Source organism: Leopardus geoffroyi, chromosome A1 (genome assembly GCF_018350155.1).
Source record: "Leopardus geoffroyi isolate Oge1 chromosome A1, O.geoffroyi_Oge1_pat1.0, whole genome shotgun sequence".
Classification (NCBI taxonomy): Eukaryota; Metazoa; Chordata; class Mammalia; order Carnivora; family Felidae; genus Leopardus; species Leopardus geoffroyi.
The window spans coordinates 36,465,141-36,489,857 of record NC_059326.1 but is presented as its reverse complement, the minus strand read 5'-3'; the positions used below and the strand labels follow the sequence as shown (position 1 = coordinate 36,489,857).

Here is a 24,717-nt window from a genome sequence, read left to right as displayed (position 1 = left end):
TATATAGGGTTACATATTTCTCTGCATTATTGCAGAGACTTACTTATTGTTGTAAAGCTACCATATCTTCAGCAGCACTATCCTAAGATGAGGGTAGCTATCTGTCTCCACTTTAAAGGCTGTGAGGGGCGCCTGGGTGGCTCAGTCGGTTAAGCGGCCGACTTCGGCTCAGGTCATGATCTCACGGTCCGTGAGTTCGAGCCCCGCGTCGGGCTCTGTGCTGACAGCTCAGAGCCTGGAGCCTGTTTCAGATTCTGTGTCTCCCTCTCTCTGACCCTCCCCTGTTCATGCTCTGTCTCTCTCTGTCTCAAAAATAAATAAACGTTAAAAAAAAAATTTAAAAAAAAGGCTGTGAAACTGTAATAAGTATAAAAACTGCTCATGCATGCACACAGACTTACACCTATCAAGTCAGGGTGTGAAACCTATAGGGGTTATAGTAATAAGGTACAGGTAGGCTCTGTCCAGTCCTGGAGCATGATGTGGTTCTTTCCTCCTTCTCTATATCACCAGTGTGCTTCCTTTCTGCTCTCAGTATCCTTGATTTGACACCCTTGTTAACATTTTGTATTATCACCACATATTTCTTGCCCCCTCTTCTCTGCTTTTCTTTGTTTTCATTCTATGACCTCATAAAAATGTTTCTCAATTTTTACACAAAAATTTTTGCATTGTTGGGAGTGCAGTCTACTTCTTCTAAAGATCATCTGGAGGCAAAGTCTTCTTCAGCTACTTCCAGAGCCTTCATCTTACAAAAACATCACAGTTTCTAAATAGTTGGGACTTAACTGCAACATGGTAAGTCAAAATGCCAATATTCTTCTTTTGTCAAAAGGAGAAAACATAAACCAAAAAAGTTGATATAGTTATATTTTTATGGTTCTTGAAATGTTACTATGTAATTTTTACTTGATTTAGCAAATGCTGCTGTGTGAGAGGAGAAAATTATTTTCAACTTGCTGAGGTAGCAAGTTTCTTTTTATACCCCCTTTATGCTTGAGGCAGTCAAGTCTACAGGCAGTTGAAACTAGATTTATAGGTTATTCACCAAAAAAAAAAAAAAAATCACTGCAAACAGCACCTTGAAACCTGAAAACTTGCACAGTTTAACAGAATATCCAGTCATTTTTTTAGCACTTTATAGTATCAGAAGCTGCCAGGCAATGTGTAACATATTCTGAGGCAGAAGGTCAACAAGGCTTATTACTGTTGAACTATAATTTCACAAACAAGGTAAACCAAAGAGATAGTTACAAATGCTCATTAAAGAAATGGGAAATGTTTCAAAATAGGAGGTCTCTGATAAGTCCCCTGAAACCAAAATATAAATCAACTGGTTTCTCCTAATGTTCTTGAACATGATCTATTATTGTTTCAGCTAAAAAGTGTGTTCATGGTTCTTATCCTTTCCAAAAGAGTATATCAAGAGTATGTTTATATCAAAGCGGTAATGATAGAATATAATTTTAGATAATAAAATATCCTGCACTTAATGTACAACCTTATAAAGAACTACTAGTATCCTTTACAAATGCACTTATGTCTAAGAATTATGTTGGAATATAAGGGAGCAAAATTTCACATACTCTTTGTATAAACTCTTATTGTCTATTACCAACAGTGTAGTGCATAAAGGTATAGTTATATTGATGGTACTGCAAAGGTTGCTTTTCTTTTTTTTTCTTTCATTTTTTTATGTTTATTTTTGAGAGAGAGAGAGAGAGAGACAGATGTGAGCGGGGGAGGGGCAGAGAGAGGGAGACACAGAATCTGAGGCAGGCTCCCGGCTTCCAGCTGTCAGTGCAGAGCCTGACATGGGGCTCAGACCCACAAGCCACGAGATCATGACCTGAGTGGAAGTAGGACGCTGAACGGACTGCAGAACCTGGTGCCCCAGGTTGCTTTTCACTTAAAGACTGGGATCAATGACCAGCAGTCTCCTGAGGAAGTGTTGTGTCTCTCCAAAAACAGAAACCACACAAGACAGGTGCAGGGTGGACTACAGGACAGGAATCTGACTTTCTTGGTCATGACCATTAACGTATTTGGAAGGAAGCTTCCACGTGATGGAATGGGAAAAGAAGCTCTCCCTCTGTGGCCAGGTTAAAAGTCAGGAATTACAAATTCCAGCAAAATGTCCTGAAGTACCACTTTGAAATATCATTCTCAAGGCAAATGTGGAATAGGGCAGGCCCCCTTCAAGACAAGACAGCATTCACTTTATACCCATACTGCCACTGTGCTTCCTAAATAATAAATGGACAGAACTTGTAGATGGACTATATCCATCTAAATATATATCAAAGTTGTTCTTCTTCAGCACTAAATTTTGATAAAGACTGTTACAAGCTATCATCTTTCTTAGGTGTCTCAAGGTGAAAGAAAGGGAGAGGAGTATACACTTGGGCCAGAGGATGGTCAGTGTGGTCGTAGCACCAGTCATCAAAGAGAGAGAATCCAAAAGGGAAGGTGAAATTCAAGGCAAACAAGGTAAGAAGACCTTTGTGTTCATCCTTCTATTTTCCCTCTAACCCTGCCCTCCTCACCAAAACACAAAAACAAAAATCCCAGAGCACAACCTGGTTAAGCCTTGTTATGTTAGAAACTTGGAGTTTCTCAGAAATTATGTTCATAATACAAATGGAAACACACTATTTCTAATGTTACCTTATGGTGTCTTCAACTCCAAACTGCTGAGTAAGGCAAAGACATACAATATAGTGTCTTACTTTTTCAGACCTTATTCTCAGACTTAGAAAAATATACAATTAACCAGATTTTCAGATAACCCTAATCAGCCCTTAGGTGAGCCACCGCAAGATAAAGGTTTCTTTGTTTCCAAAAATCACCATTCCGCAGCATAAGCACTTTATCTTTCTCAAAGAAGAAAGTAAATTTACACACCACAAAACGCTTAAATCCAATTTTCTATTTTAAAATGTATCATTTTTTTTGTTATCAACAATTTAAATTAGAAGTGGTCACCATGGCTTGATGGAAATGAGTTTTGAATCTTTATTCCGCCTGTTTGGGCTCTATTCTTGGTTCTGCTACTTGTAACTGAGGAAATTTTTGATTCCCGTGGTGCTTCAGTTTCTTCATCCGCACCTGAAGACATTAAGCTATACTACCACTAATTCTATGGAAAATACCTTTTCTTTTTTTTTTTCGTTCATTTTTTTAAATGTTTATTTATTTTTGAGAGAGACACAGACAGAGATAGAGACAGCACAAGCAGGGGAGGGGCAGAGAGAGAGGGAGACACAAAAATCAGAAGCAGACCCCAGGCTCTGAGCTGTCAGCACAAACCCAGGGACCATGAGATCATGACCTGAAGCCAAAGTCAAACGCGTAACTGACAGAGCTACCCAGGCGCTCCACCTTTTCAAAAACACAATCACAACTAATTGTGTTCTAACATGTTTCTATTTTTTTTTAAAGTTTCAAAAGGTTGGGGCACCTTTTGAAAGTCAGTAGGGCATCTGACTCTTGATTTCAGTTCAGGTCATGATCTCCTGGGTTCCTGAGTTGGAGCCCCAAAATGGGCTCCTTCCTGACACTGTGGAGCCTACTTGGGACACTCTCTCCCACACCCGCTCGCTCTCTCAAAATAAACTTTAAAACAAATAAAAATTTCAAAAGAGTGACATTTCTATAAAAATTTTAAAGATTCAAATGGCTAGTAGAAATATACAAATCCCCCTTAAGGGATTCTCCAAGGAGAAAAACCAAAAAGGTATTAAGTAAATCTGTTATCTAGACAAATTAAGTAAAATCTCCTCTCATACTGAAGTCTATTCCACACATAACTAAGTACCACAAAAGATCAATGTACTATTTAGTGCATTATTTAAACATAATCACCATACTGTGTAATTCCCTGAAAGTTTTAAAGTTCAAATCAGCAAAACCTGATGTTTTCTATGCTACTCATCACTAAAGAAAAAAAATTATTGTAAAGTCTGCCGGGGTGGCTACTGTTGGAGTTATATTTAAAAATATTGATTTTGTGGGGGTTCTAATGAAGATTAAGGACTTAGGAGGGGGAAAAATACTCAGAAAATAACAAACTGGAATAATACATTAGAAACCTAAGCTTTTTTGGCATAAGATATTACCCTAACCTATTGTTTTAGGTGAAGATAATAGAAAGGATTTAATAGTTTAGGTTAGCATCTATTTCTTTTTAAGTCCTACAAGTCATTAAGTGAATAGATTAAGTACTAAGAAAAATGGTTTTGTCAGTGACAATAACAGAGAATCTCAAGAGTGAGAAGAAACTGAAAATATCAGAACTGGAATGAACTGGTCAGAGGTACTCTTTGGTCATCAATTCTCCTTCTAGTACTCTTCTCTGCCTAAACATTTGAAATTCTGTATTTTAACATAGTAAGTCTGTACTTAAATGTAAGATCTATACATACCACCTGAACACCTAGGAGATCCTTTTGTTGGGCACAAATCTAACCCATTCAAGACCCATTAGGAATTACATGTAACTCCAAAATTCCTAGAAAAACAGTCTTATTAGACCCATGGCTTACTATTGCCTTCATTAGTCACTGCCTTAAGAAAGCAACAGAAATCTGGTGGAAAAAGAAACATGTTAAACAGATAATTTGTGATATAAAGTAACAAATGTTACAATATAACATTCCTGTAGCTTTATAACAAAGGGAGGCACTCTATCTAAGATTGGGTGGAAACCCCTGCTAGCAGTCTGATTGGCAGGGTCTGAATTCTAATTGGCAGGGCCATCCCAAGGTCAATTGTATGAGACTTTACTGAAAACCTACACTGTAGTGGCTCCCTGGCACCAAAAATACACAGAAAAATCAGTTATAGTTCCCCACCCTTAAGGAGTTTAGGGTCCAAAACCAAAAAAGAACAATTTAGTATGTGTTTGGAACCAAAATATGAGACTAGCCTTTCTAAAGGAGGTGGGGTCATGTTGGAAAGAAGTAAAAGACCAAGTTTGTACCTGAAGTTGTAACACTAGGTTGAAGAACTAAGGCCCAATCCAACGAAGCATGGGAAAAAACTGAAATAGAAGAGTGATCCAAGGAGGCGCCTGAGTGGCTCTGGCAATTAAGCATCCAACTTCACCTCAGCTCATGATTCCTGAGATTGGGTCCTAAATTCAGCCCTGTGTGGACAGCTAGGAGCCTGCTTGGGATTCTCTCTCTCTGCCCCTCCCGTGCTTGCGTGCTTTCTCTCTCTCTGAATAAAGAAACCTTAATAATAATAATAATAATAATAATAATAATAATGATAATAATAATAATATTAAAACAAAGAGTGACCCAAGATTCTTCAATACATCCTTTGAGGTAAAGAACTGAAGGTAGAAATTCCAGAACAAAAGTAAAACTGGGTAAGGTTAGCTTTTAACTCCACAGTCTGTTATGCTAATGGTGTTCACGGAAAAACTGTAGGAACAACGCATAACAGTGGGAAGTACCAGCCCCCCTGTGCTCACCTTTCAGCTCCACCACTTTCTAGATACATAAAGTTACTTTTAACAGTTCTGTGCTAGTCTTCTAACCTGAACAGCCAGAAGCCCCCTCTTCAAAATACAGGTGTTAAATCTGGCCCAACCTTTCGGGTCTTAAGCCTCACTGGACACCCTCCTACTTCCAGGAACCACAAGGATCTAGTGTCAGTTCTGCAAACCAATAAGCGCTTCCCTACTTCTGTGTTGCATCTCCAGTGGCTCTGCCTAGAAAGCCCTTTCCTCGCCGTCTTTCAAAACCCACTTCTCTAGGAAGTGAGCTCTCCTTCCCCTCCAATTCCATAGCACATTTGCCTGCCCCTCTGTACAGTTTGCCACTGTCTCCGTTTTTGTGTTCGTTCTTTGAATGCCTCCCTCTCTGCTCTTTTCCCTAAGATAGTGAACTGCCAGAGAGCAGGGGCAAATCTTTTTCATCCTTCCTACCCCTCCTCTCTGTGCCTATGAAGGCCTGGAAAAGCGTTACTAAATTAAACAATGTTAACAACTGCAATGACCTCAGTTTCAGAAACGGCTTAATTTCGCATAATTTTTTGTTGCTCTCAGATGTTAAAATCTTGACGTGAAACGTGTTTAAAAATCAGAACACTGCCATCGCTTCAAGAAAAGTTCTACGGAGCACCCACACGAGTTGACAATGAGGTCATTCTTAGCTTCAGAAGTTGTGAGTGTGCCACGGAGGGCAGCTTCACACCGGTCGGTACACTACTCCGAAATTACGGAAAAGAAGCGGCGGCCCAGGCAGCCGCACAGGCTTTGCTTGGGTCGACCCTCAACTTCCCGCGGGCCCCCGGGCCCGCGGGCTCCGGCCGCGCTCGCCCCTCTCCGCCGCACACGGTTCTCCAGCCCTCGCCTCCCCTCGTCCCGCCGCAGCAACACCGCCCGGAGCGGCGCGCACGGCGCGGCAGGTCCTATCGGGCGGATCCGCTCGGGCCTGGGCCGCCGGCCGCCCTGCCTGCTCTGCCAGCGGCCCCCCGGCCTCTCCCCGGCCCGCCGCCCGCCGCCCGGGGCCCAGGCCGCGCCGCCGCCGCCGCCGCCCCGAGGGGAGCTGGGGGACTCGCTCGGCTCCGCGTGGCGCCGGGGGCGGAGCCGGCCCGGAGGGCCCGGAGAGAGGCCGGGGGCAGGCGGCGGCCTCCGCCTACCCCGACACGTACCCACCGCCCCCAACCCCAACCCTCCTCGGGGCCCCGGCCCGCGCCCGCGGCCGGGCGGCCGGCGGGACTTGCCACTTACCAACCCGCCTGGGACAACGCCGCGCCGGGGACCTCAGACATGGTAGCTGCTTAGGTCGGGGGTGGGGGTGGGGGGCTGGGGGTGGGGGTGGGGGGGGTAGGCCTCCTACTTGAGACCAAAAAAAAAAAAAAAAAAAAAAAAACGAAAGAAAAGAAAAGAAAAAAAAAAAACTCCTCTGGTCGGCTCTGCAACTGGGCATGCTCAGTGCGGCCGGCGCTTCCGCGTGCGGGTTCCACTCGCCGCGTTTTCCGAGCGGCCGCAGGGGCAGGCCTGGCGTGGAGCTTGGTAGTTGCAGCCCGCCGGAGGCCTTGTTTTCCCCCCCGCCCCCCGCCACCCCCCGCTAAGGACCGTCTGGGGCCTGGAGGTCGCTGGCCAATTTGTGAAGAAGGACCACGAGACTTTGCCTCTCCACCGAAAGCTGATTATTTTTTGTTTTGGGTCACTTTTCTGAGTTGTACACCTTGGAAACTAATGGGGACGTTTTTTCTAGAGCAGAAAGTAACGTCCGCATTTCTAGCGCCTACAGGCGGTCACTTCACAGAAACCAGGATATGCTAGGGTTGAGGGATGGGTCGGTTGCGAGGAAGTGTTAAGTTTCGGGGTAGTAAAACTCAAAGGAACGGTAACCCCAGTCACCCTGCACAAGAGAAAAGTTTACTTTTTTTTTTAAATACTCGGTCCATTCACCCCGCTCTTCCATCTGCCCCGACGCAAAGAATGAAGTCGCATTTTTTCGAGTCCCCACAGGCAGATCAGTTTGTAGAGATTGTACCACAATGAAAACGGTCAACCCAGGAAAACCTCCACTTAAGGGACATGAGTAAATCGGGCAGTTGTGTGTTTGTTTTCTCTGTCGCTCTGCCACTGGACCCGTCCAAAGTCCCAGCGCAGCCCTGTGACGTTAGCACGAAGACAGCCAGGCCTGGCTCCCACAGCTTCGCTGGTGTCCTCCGGCTTTCAGGAGCGATGAAGCACAGGGGCGGGTCCCCGAGTAAGCATGCGCGGCGGCGTCGCGGAACGGCGCGCTGGGCGCGCCAGCGGGATTGGATGGCTGAGACTTACGACAGCCAATCGGGGAGGAGCAGGTGGAAGAGGCCGCGGGCAGGAGAGACGCTCCCTAAAAGTTTGCTCCGCCCTCTCTGGTTTTCCACCTCTGTGAGTACTCGAGATAAAGACGCTTCTGTGTGGTTCCAGCCCCAACTGTCAAGTCTCGGGGAGAAACCGAGAACTTAAGCCGTATCATCGCGGCTGCCTCATTTGAAACCATCATCACAAAGACAGACTGCGGAACTGGACAGAGAAGCTCCTGGGACTGGGGAGGAAATTGACAGTTACAGAAGGAAGGAAATAATTGCTGTGGGCGGAGCTAAAACTCAATACAAAATTTTCTCCTTCTAGTTGGGATACATACTCTGGGCTTCCCAACTCATAGTTTTAAAATCTCGATGCCTTTCTTAACGCTAATGCTATCGAAATACGTTTTCAAGCACATTGCTTAGAAACTAATTTTAATGAAACATATTTCCAAGTATTTAGAATCAGAAATAATTTCATCCTATTCTCTGCAATTTACAGTAGCATACGGTGTTTAGGCCATACACTTGGCTACAAGTATATTTCAGTTTATTGGCACCAGTCATCATATACAGGAGTCAGGAAAAGATTTACCATTCTGAAGGTAAATAGATGGCTCAAATTGCTAATATTTTTTATTGGTTGTTAAATAGAATCCACTCTTACCGATTATTTACATTGTGCAATTAGTTTAACTTGTTAACTATGAAAATGATATGCTGTCCTAGTATCAGAATTACTCACTTCTTAACTGTGAGTCCTTTATACATTTGTTTTCATGGTATAGTGAATTTACCATTGCAAAGCACTTACAATAACTTTAATAATATGCTCCACGAAACACTGTATTCCCTTACTTTAAGACATATTTTAAAGAATGAGTTGAGGATAACCACTGGAAAAATTTGGGACAATATTAGCATCAAAAACAATGACAATAATTTATTGAATTAAAAAAAATAAGTAAAATGCATGCTTTCAGAGTGGCACTAAAAATAACAAACAGCAACTCTCTGGCTCTATGGTTTCTATGAATATTACAGCAAAAGTCTATAACGATTGTGGGGGGATTCCACTTTTCTTTAAAAACATCATCCCATGGGGTGCCTGGGTGGCGCAGTCGGTTAAGCGTCCGACTTCAGCCAGGTCACGATCTCGCGGTCCGAGAGTTCGAGCCCCGCGTCAGGCTCTGGGCTGATGGCTCAGAGCCTGGAGCCTGTTTCCGATTCTGTGTCTCCCTCTCTCTCTGCCTCTCCCCCGTTCATGCTCTGTCTCTCTCTGTCCCAAAAATAAATAAACGTTGAAAAAAATTTTTTTCTTTTTAAAAATAAAAAATAAAAAAATAAAAACATCATCCTGGGGGTATCTGGGTGGCTCAGTCAATTAAGTGTCCAACTCTTGATTTTGGCTCTGGTCATGATCTCACAGTTCATGAAGTTTAAACCCTGTACAACAGTGTCTGCACTGACAGTGGGGAGCCTGCTTGGGATTCCCCCTCTCCCCTCTCTGCTCCTCCCCTGTGCTCTCTCTCACTCTTTATCTCTCTAAATAAATAAATAAACATTTTTTTTGAAAAGGGGGTACCTGGGTGACTCAGTTGGTTAAACAGCCCACTCTTGATTTCAGCAGGGGTCATGATCTCACTGCTCGTGAGTTCAAGCCCCTAGTAGGGCTCTCTGCTGACATCACAGAGCCTGCTTGGGATTGTCTCTCTCCCTCTCTCTCTGCCCCTCCCCTGCTCGCTCTCTCTCTCTCTCTCTCTCTCTCAAAAATAAATAAACTTTAGGGGAAAAAAAGTACAATTGAGATGCTTCACACCCACTAGGATGGCTATACTTGAAAAGATGGATGATAACAAGTATTGATGAGAATGTGAAGAAATTGGAATCTTCATACATGGTTGGTAGGAATGTGAAATTGTGCAACTATTTTGGAAAACTCAATTTTTCAAAAAGTTAAACATAGAGTTTCCATATGAGTCTGCATTTCTACTCCTAGGTATATATATCCAAGAGAAATAAAAACTAATGTCCACACAAAAACTTGTACTTGATGTTCATATTAGCATCATTCATTATAGCCAATGATGTTTGGAAACAATCCAAAATGTCCATGAACTGATGAATAGACAAACAAAAGGACTAGGATTCCACAAACTAAAGAAAAGGGAATTTGCTGTTACCCCATTAGCCATTATTCTAGGAGATATGATTTAGGAGATGAATTTTTAAGAGGAAGAGTAAAATAGTTGACCTCTAGAAATTAACTTCTAGAATTCTGTGATTCTAAACCATGCAGATGAACCCCATTTGTTTTAAAGTTTCTTAACTAGTAAATACAAGCAATAGGGTGTGGCCATCAGGACAAATGGGGTCATGCCATGACAACAGACAACCACAGAAAGTTAGTGGCTTTTAATTCAAAGTGTTTATTTTTATAAAGAAAGACAAGAAAAAAAATTTTCTGTCCAAAGTGGGTGTTTGGAGGGTGGGGAGGAAGGCCTCTGATCATCATGGTCATCCACACTCCTTTTTTTAAAAAACGTTTCATTTTGAGAGATAGAGCGTGACTGAAGGAGATGTAGGAAGAAGGGGGGAAGAAGATCTGAAGCAGGCTCCACCCTGACAGCAGAGAGCCCGGTGCGGAGCTCAAACCCACAGAACCATGAGATCATGACTTGAGCCGAAGTCAGTACCTCAACTGGCTGAGTCAACCAGGTGCCCCCTCACTCCAGAATCTTGACAGAGCATTAACCAGTAACACTGCTGATCAAAGCAGTAGAGGGTAAAAAAGACTCTGGAGAATCTCACACTGGAAATTAATGCCCTGCCAGGACTGGACATACGACAACACAGAAAGTCAATCACCAGGTGCCAGAAGGTAGAGAACCATAAATATTCAATGAGCACGATTAATGCTTATGGGAGCCAATAAGGTACCAGTATTATTTGTAATAACAAAACCCTGAAGGTAACTAAAATGTCCAACAATGAGGGAATATTTAAATAAGTTATAATAGGGACCATGTAGACATTACCAAAAAATGAAGTAGATCACTATGTACTAAGATATATTAGTCAGATATGTATGTAGAGTAAGAATATAAGTACTGCAAGTCATTAAGAAAAAGGTTTAAAAAAGATTTAAAAAAATAACAATAAAAAGAAACAGGTAAAAATCCCATTAGAAAAATGTGCAAAGTGTATGAATAGGCAATATGCAAAAATAAAATCTAAGTAATCAATAAATATGTGAAAAGTTTAACCTTATCAATAACCACAGTATTAGTTTCAGGTGTGCAACATAGTGATTAAAGCAATGGGCTATCAATAAAATTCCACTTTTCATCTGACCCAGTAACAAAACTAGTAAAGAATATAAAATGTTGACAAGGATACAGGGAAATGATTCCTAATACACTCCTCATAAGAGTAAAGTTGATACAACCACTTTGGAGAGTGATTTGGCAATATCTAACAAAACTGAAAAATGTGCATACCTTATGGTTGCACATTTTCACTATTACATACTAATTCCAGAGAAAGATATTCGCTGACACATTGCTTTCAAATAGAAGAATGAAAACAGGGGCGCCTGGGTGGCTCAGTCGGTTGGGCGTCCGACTTCGGCTCAGGTCATGATCTCACGGTCCGTGAGTTCGAGCCCCACGTCGGGATCTGTGCTGACAGCTCAGAGCCTGGAGCCTGTTTCAGATTCTGTGTCTCCCTCTCTCTCTGACCCTCCCCCATTCATGCTCTGTCTCTCTTTGTCTCAAAAATAAATAAACATTAAAAAAAAAACATTTTTTTAAAGAAGAATGGAAACAACGCCAATGTTCAATTGAGGATAAATGGGTTAAAAAAAAAAAAAAGGTGGTATGCTCATAAAATAAAATGCTCTATGCCAGTTAAAAGGAATACCCTAGACCTCTATGTAAATTTGGGCAGATCTCAACGACATAAAGCCAGGTTAAAAAACAAAACAAAACAGTTTAGCAGCTTTATAAACATAAACAGTATTACATCATGTGAAATTTTAAAAGCACATACTAAAATATATATACCAACAGAGGTCTCCACAATGATGAAAATATTCTATATCTCCACTGTCCAATATGGGAATAGGAGCCATTCGCCACATGTGGCTACATGTGCACTTGGAATAAGGCTAGTGAGGACAGGCAGCGCCAGTGGCAGTAAAATGACTGTTCCAGAATCTTACCAGGCAGCCCTCCGGGTCTTTCTCGGTGCCAGCCAGCAACAGTTACTTCCCGTGCCTCCTGCCCCGCTGCCAGGGCCGACCATGGGGCTGGTGAAGAGCCCGGATGGGAAGGGCATAAATTCTCCTGCTACTACACCCAGCCACACTGCCTGTCCCCAGTGCAACTGCTGTGCAGACCAAGTGCAGTAGCTGGACTCCTTTTTCAACCGTCCAGTCCAGATGTGTTGTCCTTCCTGCAACAAGATGATTAAGACTCAGCTGTCCTATCATGCCGGCGCCCTCACCTGGCTGTTTTGGGGAGCCTGTGCCTGCTGGGGTGCATAGCTGGCTGCTTGCTGCTCCATCCCTTTTTGTCTGGATGCACTTGTGGACCATGACTGTCCCAACTGCAAAACTCTTCTAGGCACCTACAGAAAGCATTTACGTAGCAGGCTGCCAGACCTGAAGGGAGCCACGTGCTGCAGGAAGTGCTCTCCAACTCTTACCCAGTCCAGCCCCAGGGATGGGGGTTTCATCTTGGGGGCCTCATCACTCTAAGAGCTTCACCTTCATGTCTTCTTTTGGGGCAAAAATATCGCAAAAGTAACACACCTCTAAAAGCCCAGAGATTGCTGCTTGGAGTCGTGCACAGGACATGCAAAGACAGCCACCTTGAGTGTTGGTTCAAGGGTTTCCCACCTACCGTGACCCCAAGTCACCCCATCTAACTGTGACCATTGCCCCGTCTGAATATCTTCTGGTAATTGGCCATTGGCCGGCTTCTTTTCTTGCCTCCGTGGGCCTTTCTGGGGGCTGTCTCAAACTGAGAGGCCACAGGTTGCCTTAATTTTGAGACTGTTCTGGCCCGAATATGGCAGGCCCAGCTTTTAGTGCCTGCCATCATGTTCATCTGTTCCCACTTCTGATGATAGAAATCTTGCCTTATAAACTAAGGGCTTGGCTCTCAGAGTCTGTAACTGTGTGCTTTCATTAGCACACAAATTCACTTTAATTTCTTCATTCCTTTTTAAGTACAAGGAGGAGCTATCCACACCCACAAGACACACACGCATGAGGTCATAAATGCATGCTGGATACAAGTGTAGGGCTGGATCTTGTCATGGATCTGCCTTCCCTCAGCTCTTTTTACCAGATCCTCAGCCTCTTTACATGAAGAGCCTTTTTCTTATAGAGGAATTGTTTGTATTAACCATTTTATAACCCCCTTTTGGTCTTAAACACCTTTGAACATAATTTTGAAAGGAGACATTTATAGAACCATTTTTCTTGACCATATGACTGCTATCATTTTCCCATTTGCCAGTGCGCTCTCTTTTTGTTGTTGTTCTTAACAGAAAAAGTAATGGATAATCTTATCCACTGCCTCTGTGTGGGTTCTGTGTGGTTCTTAAAAGTCCCTATAATGGGGGGCGCCTGAGTGGCTCAGTCGGTTAAGTGTCCTACTTTGGCTCAGGTCATGATCTCACAGTTCGTGGGTTCGAGCCCCACGGCTGGCTCCGTGCTGACAGTTCAGAGCCCGGAGCCTGCTTCTTTTTTTTTTTTTTTTTTTTTTTTAATTTTTTTTTTTTTTTCAACGTTTATTTTATTTTTGGGACAGAGAGAGACAGAGCATGAACGGGGGAGGGGCAGAGAGAGAGGGAGACACAGAATCGGAAACAGGCTCCAGGCTCTGAGCCATCAGCCCAGAGCCCGACGCGGGGCTCGAACTCACGGACCGCGAGATCGTGACCTGGCTGAAGTCGGACGCTTAACCGACTGCGCCACCCAGGCGCCCCTCGGAGCCTGCTTCTGATTCTGTGTCTCCCTCTCTCTCTGCCCCTCCCCTGCTCGCACTCTGTCTCTCTCTCTCTCTCTCAGAAATAAACAAACATTAAAATTTTTTTTTTTTTTTTAAATCTCTATAATGGAACTCTTAAAGTGAGACTCCCTTTTGGGTTCCCAGTGGTGAGTTTAGAAAGACAAAGGAAAGCACAGTTTCAGCACATCCTGGTACCATGGTGCTGGAAAGCTTGGGGACCTGACTGTTTCAAAGGAATCTCATTTCTGATTTTATTTTTCAGAAATACAGTTTGTTGCAGAACATCAGAAGACATGATTTCTATGACTCAATCAGCAATCCAGAGTTCTCGATTAGCTTGTATTTCATCTTCAAAATCAAGATAAGCTGGGCTTGACTTTCAAAAGTCCCCATTTTGATACTAAATAGGCACAGGGAATGCACGTGAATAACATTATGTAGAATCAACCTAGACCTCGAACAAAAATTGGTATATTGGCTGACAATTATCGTTGTAACCATTGATTCGGCTTATTCATTTGATGTTTTGAAAGTTCCAGTAATTATCTTTGCAATGGATATGGATACTACATAGTACTTTGGTGTTAATCTGCTTTTTAAAAAATAAAGTCTTTTTGTTCATTTGGTGAACTATTTATTAAAAAAAAGAATATGGCTAGTGCCAATGGTGAAACTTATTTTTTACACTTTATTTTAATAAACAAATCAGTGGCTACATACTGGACAGCACAGATTTATTTATGTCTGGATGTGTAGATGCATACACATGTATGTAGAAGAATGAAAACTGATTTGAGGATGCACGACAAACTCAGAATACTGGTGGGGTATGAGGGTAGTTGCCAAAGAGGATTTTTTTCTTCATTGGTTAAGTTTATTTCTTTAAAAAAAGAATAGGAGCAATTATGACAATCTATTAGTTACTGTTCCTTGAGTAGTAAGAATATGGATGGTTTTATATTATTATTTATACTTATTGCTACATTTTAAAAACCTCAAAAAGGCAAGTTGCAATACTTTTATTACATGATACTTTATAACAATAACATTAATATACTTTTATTTTAGTATACTGTTCTATCATCAATATAATCAAAATATAAGTAGTATGAGAAAAAATAAGGAAGAAAAAAAAAGGAGAGGAGGGCAAAAAAAACCAAACAAACAAAAAAACCCCACCAGACTGTAATAGTGACCCTCAGAAATTTGAAAGACGCATGTACAAGAACATTTAGACTTGTTGTCAGTCTCAGAGGGTAGTTCTAAGGACTATAGAGAAGACTTCATCTTAATATAATAAAAAACATCTTAACCTAGAGGCAGTCCAACAAGGAAAACAGGCAACCTCAGAACAGTGTGAGTTCCCCGATGATGGAGGTACTAAGTCTCCATTAGATGAATGTTACAAAAAGGAATCCAAGTGGTTAGATGGGTTCAGTGGCTTATCAAAGGATTTTCCAAGGAACCCTAGTGGCTCTCCATGGTGCCTCAGGAACCACAGTAGGGGACAAGGAGAAGGGTCAGGAAGCTGGAGTCAAGGCCTCCAAGCCCACTCAAAGCTGAACAGCACTACTTTAACTTGCTTTACACACTGCATTTTGACGACAGATTTAATTTGAATGAAGCATTCAGCAAATAAAAAGAAGTTTTGAGAACCATGAGGCTACATGAATAAACCAGTTATTGATTCAACAGGGATGTATTAAACCCACACTAGGAGGGGCGCCTGGGTGGCGCAGTCGGTTAAGCGTCCGACTTCAGCCAGGTCACGATCTCGCGGTCCGTGAGTTCGAGCCCCGCGTCAGGCTCTGAGCTGATGGCTCAGAGCCTGGAGCCTGTTTCTGATTCTGTGTCTCCCTCTCTCTCTGCCCCTCCCCCATTCATGCTCTGTCTCTCTCTGTCCCAAAAATAAATAAACGTTGAAAAAAAAAAAAATTTAAACCCACACTATCATTGTGCGAGGCACTGCAGGTAATATCTGCAGTCATGATCCCGGCCTTTGAAGTTTATAGTCTGAGGATAAAAACATAAAGTTATGTATACACAATTAATTAGTTCCAATTGTAGTGAGTGCCGTGAAGGTGCAATCAAAGCTGCAAACTTACGTATAATATTAGAATTTGTATTTTTATTATTACAATGACTAATTATAAACTAAACTTGATTTTGTGCTATGTATATGTGTGTGCTTGCATTAGACTATTTATTCAAATATTATTTTAACAAAATGTATTTACTTAGGGGCTAGGCATGGGTAGGCAGCCGTGAGTAAGACCAATGGAGTCCTTGTCCTCATAGAGATTCCATTCTAGCTGTTTAGGGAAGAAACCATGTATTTTATTTAATACATTAAATTTCGGAAATTATCACTGTGGGTTTTGTCAGTTACTACAAAATACAACAAAATATGAGCATAACTGAACATAAATACAGGAAGATGAGTTATAAGTGAAGAAAAAGATTGAGAGGACATACACATAAATGTTACTAATATAGATATCTGGGTGGTCATAGAAGAAGCACGATTTTATGCCCTTAAATGTATGTGTATTTTCCAAAACTAGCAGGTACTATTTTTACAAAAACGTATACACGTCTGATGAGAATATGGCAGAGTGAATTATTGTGGCATCTTTTATTCTCTGAAATCTTAGTGTTTCACATCTATGTGCAGTATGGTTGGTAGTTGTAACAACTTGAAGAGTCTTCTGCCCTCGTTAAGGATTTTATCATCTAATATACTGCAACACTTCTCATGATATGTACTTTAGGATTCTGTTTATATTATTTCTCTTTATTGTTTGAATTACATTCATATATTCGAAATATTATTTCTTATTTCTTGCTTTACCTGACCTAAGTATCCTACATATACATTTCAATTAATCATTTTTTTATAAGTAACTGAGTACTTCAAATGTCTTTGAGATTTCAACTAAACATTTCCAAATCTACATTAAGTAGTTTTGATATTCCCACTGAAAGTATGGTAGATACAAGAGATGTTGTTTCAGGCCTCTTCAATTTCAGTAACAGCTGACTTAAGTGAGCAATTTTTTCAAACAGAATGAATAAAGATACAGGGGGTCCTATAGAACCCAGGAGCACAAAAGTGGTGAACCTTAGGAAGAATAGGAAGTAATAGCTGAAAGCCACCAGACTCCCAGGCAAGATTCCATCTCTACTCTCTTTTGTTCCCTACTCTCCTTTGCTTTCTTCTTTCTCTTTACTTTCTAATTTGCATGACAGTGTGTGTGTTTAGCTCCTGAGTTTATGTATCATGGTCCCATCCCCCAGAGAGACCATCTCACATTCTTGATCCCAAACAGAAATTTCAGAGAAGGCATCTGGCATGGCATGGGTAAAGAGCTCAGCATGGGGTTCAATCAGTATGGTCAGACGATGGGATCACGTTTTACACAGAGGCTGCCACATGAGAAAAAGCTGGCAATTGAGGCACTTACCTGAGCAGACACCCCAAAAACTATCTACCATTGTTGTATTCCTACTAAATGCTTCTAAAGTAAAATTTTAAGAACATATGATTTAAAAGAATGCTAGTTGCACCCACTTATAAAATCATCATCACAAGTTAATGTATCTTCTGTATATATTCCAACTTTACCATAATCATTTGAATTCAAATAAAAATCATGGACAGTCACTTTCCAACAACTTTACAACATAGGCCACTTCATAAGTATGTACAAGAGGAATTGGCCCCTTTTATTTTCTTCATGGTACAAAGCTAGGCTGCATATCTTTTCGTTATTTCATTCAATATACTTCAAGTACTACGTTCTGTCATATTCCTTAAAGCCATTAAACTTGCCTTTTATGCTGTTTTGGGCAGAGACCATAAGTATTTGGTGTCCACACATGATCTAAAACAGTGCCAGGATGGTCTGTTTTTAAAGTTGTTTTTTGTTTTTTGTTTGTTTTTGTTTTTGTTTTGTTTTGTTTTTTCGGAGAAAGAGAGAAATAGAGCATGTACATGTGAGCTGAGAGAGACAGACAGAGAGAGAGAGAGGATCCCAAGCAGGCTCCACGCTGTCAGCACAGAGCCCAACTCAGGGCTCAATGCCAGGAACCATGACATCATGACCTGAGCCAAAATCAAGAGTAGGTCACTTACCCGACTGAGGTGTCCAGACACCCCAAGAATGATCTGTTTTTAAAGAGATGTGGAAATTACCCGCAAAGATCTTTGTAGACTTTTGTTGTAATATTCATACTTAATGAAATTTGCTAAGATTCTTTCCCATACTTTCTCACCGTTCACAAAATTACCATATAAATATTTTACAAATCATTTATCCTCTTCGAAGCTTGCCGCTAATACCCGACCTAACATGCAGCTCTGTCTTCATATTCTCTCCAGAGTTCAATCATTGTCATTTGTCCCTGCTCTCTGGTACTCATGCCACTTTTCAGCACACTGATAAGACTTATCGAAACTAATTGGAATTAATTTTAGAACTAACATTTCACAAGAAGGCACATGAAAGAACACATGAATATGCTTTATTCCTCACCTTGTTTCCAACTAATGTTAACTCCTCGCTTTAGAGTGGTCAGTTAGGTAAGAAAATTCAGTGTAAAATGGATGCTGGCTATATTTCTTTATGGGTATTTCTTCCACTATCCATTTCTCTTGCATTATTGGGAAGTTTTGACCAAAATATATCCACATATGTATTATCAAAAGAAAAAAATATGTATCCAAATATATGTATGTATTTAGTTAGTGAGTTCATACTGACAAGTAATTTTCAGTCAGATTTATAAACGGAAGAGCTAAGATCCCCGAGTGTTTTGACTCCACAACACACACACACTTAGCTCCGACACTCGTGAGTAACCGGAAAATAGTGGGGTCCTTGATGAGAAGAGGATGAAATGAATGTGCCGATTTGGGGCATGTTGAAGCAGAAGTGACAAACTATGCCAAGTATCGAGTCGAAATGTGGGCTATGAACAGATGAAGGGCAGATTTGGAGGTGCTGATTTTTAGAGTCATCTTCTTAAAGAACTTGTTGAAGCCTTACAAACAGGTTGTGAGGAGTAACGTAAATGCTGAGGAGAGGCTCAATTCTTGAGCCTAAGGCACAGCCACAGTAAACAGTAGGGAGAAGGAAGAAGGAGCAAAGAAGTACAGAAGCTGTACTCAGGTTGCTAGAAGAACCGCTATCCTGAAGGACAGACAATGTGGATGGATTATTAAACCAAATAAACTGAATTAAGTTAAACTATATTTGCTTGACAAACCGTAAGCCAACACCTTAATAAAACAATAAGAAACTATATACAGTCCCCTTCCTCAGCTCATCCTGTACATTGATATTCACATATCTTCATATTCATTATCATCACAACAAAATTTGTTGAATGTGCAAGGTATTTTCTTAAATGCAAATGAGGAAACGGGATTATGGTGGTAAAATAACCCTTCCAAGATAGCTGTGCCATTAAATGACAAATCTGAGATTTCAATCTGCGTCTATCCAACACTCAGACCACGTTCTTACCCAATACACCATTTCCCAAATATGAGACAAGTAGACATAGACATCATTTCTAGATTTTTGTCATGAAATGTCTATTATTTTTATCATAAGCATTTCCAAACTGTTTGTGGGCATGATTTATTGTATTTTATTATTTTTTAAATTTTTATTTATTTGAGAAAGAGAGGGTGAGCAGGGGAGGGACAGAGAGAGAGAGAGAGAGAGAGAGAGTCCCAAGCAAGCTCTGTGTTGTTAGTGTAGAGCCCAATGCAGGGCTTGATCTCATGACCATGAGATCATGACCTGAGTGGGAATCAAGTCAGACGCTTAACCAACTGAGCCACCCAGGTGCCCTTGTGGACATGATTTAAATAACATCGACTCAATAAATATTGAATCAAAAACATTGTGAGAAAGTTGCTCTCCTTTCCAATTCTCTTTCAGTTTGTCTAATGGCCTCAAAAAAGTGGTGTCTGTTTGGAGCAAGTATTTCTAACATCCCTCTAGCATTTGCCAACCTCCATTTTTAACAAAAAAAGATAGCAGGCCTGAAGGTCAAAATCTTCTGTAGACAACAATCTCTAACCATAATTTAACAATGTTACTTAATTTTCATTGTAATTATTTTTTATAATTATTTTCTATTCATGGAAACTTACTCTGATTTTCCATTTACAGTAGTGAATAAAGTTTCTTGTCTAAATACATATAGGATTTTAAAAAGTGGCTCCATTTAGGAGCACCTAGGTAGCTCAATCTGTTAAGCATCTAACTTCAGCTCACATCATGATCTCATTGGGCTCTCTGCTCTCAGCATGGAGACCACTGCAGATCCTGTCTCTCTCTCTCTCTCTCTCTCTGTCTCTCTGTCCTCTCTCTGCCCCTCCCCCCACCCTCAAAAATAAATAAACATTAAAAAGAGTGGCTCTGTTTAAAAACATATATTAAGCAAATAATAATACAGGAAGTATGTGGATATGACAAAATTGGGAGTGTAGCTTGTACAATTTTTCTTTCTTTCTTCCTTTTTCTTCTTTCTTTCTTCCTTTTTCTTCTTGCTTTCTTTCTTTCTTTCTTTCTTTCTTTCTTTCTTTCTTTCTTCCCCTGCCTCTTTCTCTCTCTTCCTTACTCTTTCTTTTCTTTCTTCTTTCTTTCTTTCTTTCTTTCTTTCTTTCTTTCTTTCTTTCTTTCTTTCTTTCTTCTTTCTTTCTTTCTTCTTTCCTTCTGTTTCTGCTCAGCAGCTGTAGGAGTACTAGCTGGCATTCTGCACTTGGATAGAATGTTACTAGGCCAGAAAGTTTAGCTGGGCTTTGAGACTGCTCTCACAATCTAAATCCCTTCACTGACTTTCCAGGGCTAAAAATAGTGAGAGCCCTAAATTACCAGCCAGGAGTCACGTCTGATAATTTTTGCTGTAAAGCATTAGAAAGGGAATTTTCTAAGCCTGGGGGAAAAAGTCAGTTCATGTTCACTTTTATGCCTAAAATGTCTCAGTAACAAGTAAAAGGTTGTCTTGCCCCTCTGCTCATTCAAAATGATCCTATTACCTGTGTTCTACTTCTCAACAAAGATCTTTAGGCACAGATCAGCTCTTGTAGAAGAGGATCATGTGAGTGGAGATTAAGGGAGTTGCTGGGCAGACTGGTTCTATCTAGTTAGTGTTTAAAAAACAACAACTTGGGACGCCTGGGTGGCTCAGTCAGTTAAACAACCAACTTCAGCTCAGGTCATGATCTCGCAGTTCATGGGTTCCAGCCCCACATCGGGCTCTGAGCTGATAGCTCAGAGGCTGGAGCCTGCTTCAGATTCTGTGTCTCCCTCCCTCTCTCTGCCCCTACTCCACTTGCTGTCTCTCTCACTCTCTCTCAAAAATAAATAAACATTAAAAGAAAAAGAAAGAAAGAAAGAAAGAAAGAAAGAAAGAAAGAAAGAAAGAGAAAGAAAGAAAAAACTTGATTCATAACTCTAGTATGAGCTAGGTAATGGGAGTTCTTACAATATGTTATATATCATTCTATGTATTAGCTCATTTAATCTTAACAACAAAGCTGTTAGAGATTGTGTGTGTGTGTGTGTGTGTGTGTGTGTGTGTGTGTGTAAAATACCCATCTTGCAGGTGACAAAACTGAGGCTCGAATTTGTTGGTCAATGGCAGCACCGGTTTGAGTCTAAACTTCTGGTAACAGGTTATCCATCCTCCACTGCCTATTCAACCCCATTTTTGTGCTTTTTGTAAACTCTCAAAACTACCCTGGATTTCAGGTGGCAGAGACTTAAAGGTGAGAAAAGAAAGGTTGGTTTTGGGAACAGCAAAGAATAAAACAATAAAGAGGACAGCCAGATAGAAGAGGCTGGGGGGGGGGTGTCTCTACATTTCAACAAAATAAACCTGTAATGATGTTTTCAAGTAGTTGAGTGTTTCAGTAAATGTTTTTAAAAAGGGTGACAAATGGAGTAATTTTATAATGCTTCTGCTTGACTCAGAATGAGAGGAAGAGAAAGTAACAGGTCTATTTTTGTAGACATAAGTTATCCGAAATCATTCCTTCAGATACCCATCAAAATTCTGAGAAGTCAAATAAAAATCATTGCTAATTGTGTTAACTATTAGTTTATTACTGTGGTCCAAATTTTCACAGACCTGATCTGCCCGCGATTTCAAGTGAGGTTGCATTAGCATCTACACACTTTTTACACCTCAGCTAGGAAATATCCTCCCCGATATTAGTTTCAATAATTCAAATTTCTCATATATAAGAATTGTATTTCTTGTACAATGGATGGATAGTTTTAAATACATTAAGCCCCTTTTCTAATCAATGAACAAACTCAGTCACATTTAATGGAATACTGATACAATAAATCATGATAGAATTGAAATTTGGCAAACCTGGGCTCCACTATTGACACTAGAATAACCAGTTGAATGGCCTCACTCAGATCATTTACTTCTCAGGGACTCCAGAGAGGTTTTTTTTTTTTTTTTTTTTTCCCCAAAGTGTTGGCTTTGTGAATAATTGAATTATGAAGTCCTTTAGACCCTCCAAATTTGTGTGGTTTCAAGTGTAATTTTATTACTTCAAATTAATGGTAGGTTGGCAAGTTTCAGAGATGGCTGTGCCAGTGTGTATCCTGCCCCATATGCTCTTCTTACCGTGTGACATTCACATGCCTCCACTGACAGGTGGGGTTGATCATTTGTTCCTTTTAAGTCTCTATAACTTCCTTGACCATTCCCATATGGGTGAAGTAAGGCTGCTTGGTTTCTGAGGCTGGATCACAAAAGACAAAACAGCTCAGTCTAGCCTCTCCCTCACCCTCCCGCCCCCTTGCCGCATCTAGCTTATGCTTGCGCTCAGACCCCAACCACCGTATTGTGAGGAAGCTCAGGCCACACAGAAAGGCCATGCATGGAAGTTCCAGCCAACAGCCTTAGGCCCGCAACAGATAATCACCAGCAACTGCCAGACGTGTGAGTAAACGAATCTTCAGATGATTCAGACTTCAGCCCTTGGCTCTTCCCGCTGAGGCCTCGGACAGCATGGATCGGAGGAGCGTTGAGCCTGCAGTGTCCTGTACGATTTCTAGTTCCTGAACCGCAGGAACCATGACAAAGAATACGTGGCTATTGTTATTATTTTAAGCCATTAAATTTTGGGGTAATCTGTCAGGCAGCCACAGTAATCCTGGGATATGAGAAACTAACATGTATGAATTGCATGCTATGTTGCAGCACTGTGGTGTCTGATTTGTGTCACTCCCTTCAGTCTGCACTGATTCAATACTTGCTCTCGTGCTACATTATTGGACATATCTGTGATTTATTTTATGCCAGGTTATTGGTTAGTAATGCAACTACCAGACAGAACGTTGCCCGTTGGGAAAACTAATTAATACTTTAAGATGTTCCATTTTCTAGTGTTGTTCCGAGAAATGCCCTGTGCTGCCTGATTTGTCCAAAGCAAAAACTACTGTGAGGTCGTGAAAACCCATTTCAGGGTTGATGCTCAGAGAGAAATATTTTTATGTCGAGTTTTGAAAAAAATATTTTTAAAATGATTAAAAGTGAACTCTAAAATGCCTCCATCTCTTAGGTTTAATTCTGTAAATGTATCAATATATTTATTTTTCAGATGCCTTTTAGAAAGAGTGATTTCTGTTACTATTATAAAATATTTCTTCTGCCTCTTCTCTCATAATAATTAATATCTATTTTTCTTAAGCTTTACTGAAGGTAAGAAGTACAAGGAAAAAAGTGGTCAAATGAGGTAGAGGTGTTTCCTCTCATAATTTAAAATATATATATATATATATGTTTTATGCCAGACCCTGATTGTTTACAGAATGTAGCTGGGACTCACAGCTAGTGTTTCAGGAAGATACCTATTTCCCCTCAGTCAGTCTCTATAATGTAAAAATAAGAATAGAAATATAGTAATATAGTAAAATTATACACATACATAGATGTGTATATATATTAATTTTATGTATTCATTATGATTGGTGCTATTTAGTATCAGACACAAATATTATTATTATTAATTACAAATATTTTAAACATTTATTACATTAATATTATTATGATTGAAATACTTGGGGCAGAAATTCAACCCACACTGAGTTCAAAGCAGCAATTCAAACTGCTTTGTTTTATCAGTCATCAACAAATAGAACAGATGCAGTTTTTTGTTGACAGATAATATTCAGTGGTATATTGGATCTTGAGCTAGAAACACTGGTGAATATTAAAGTCATAAATAATTCAATCCTTTGTAGCGTCAGCGTATGACCTCAAAATAACCCTGTTCAATCTGAAGCCACTGGTAATGGCCCAAAGTTCGGCAAGGCCAAATCATACCCTGCCATATATAGTAACACACTGTAATATAGACTTTCAACAAAGAAAATACAGTTAGCATAATAATGAGGCATTAGCTGAAATGCACACGGAGTTGTTGACCTGAAACAAAAAATCTACAGAAAGGATGTGTTCTGAAGGATGCTGACAAAGTAATTAAAATAACTAGAAAAATAGGCCTCGCTTAAAACTTAGCAAGTCATAAGTCCTGTCTTAGTCACTTAACCTCTAACTTCTGCTCCCTGATCCCTACAGACTATTTTAATATTCAGTTATTCAATAGAGTAAATTCAGAGCATTGCTGTACTTAATTCTAACATTCCTGCCACCAGCACCTCTACCCCCACACCAAACTACATGATTTCCATATTATGATAATGTCTTTTGCTCTTTGGTGGCTCTTTACTAACTGTGCTCTTAGACTTGAATACCCTTTTCTTCCTTTATACCTCAGATTTCACTTCTGGGAAATCTCACCTGATTTACCCAGAACGACTGCTGCTTCCTCTGCCTGTAG

The 24,717-nt window shown here is 40.6% G+C and overlaps 1 protein-coding gene across 5 annotated transcripts in view; it reads right to left on the bottom strand.

Annotated features, from left to right (window-relative positions):
* The window catches only part of TDRD3 (tudor domain containing 3), a 162,051-nt gene extending 155,073 nt beyond the window's left edge, over nucleotides 1-6,978 (bottom strand). For all 5 annotated transcript variants that reach the window (XM_045478475.1, XM_045478466.1, XM_045478488.1 and 2 more), the window contains exon 1: nucleotides 6,743-6,978. In XM_045478475.1, the coding sequence (XP_045334431.1) occupies nucleotides 6,743-6,783 (41 nt within the window). In that variant the 5' untranslated portion in view covers nucleotides 6,784-6,978. The remainder of the gene's footprint in view (nucleotides 1-6,742) is intronic.
* Between the last annotated feature and the right edge of the window lie 17,739 nt (nucleotides 6,979-24,717).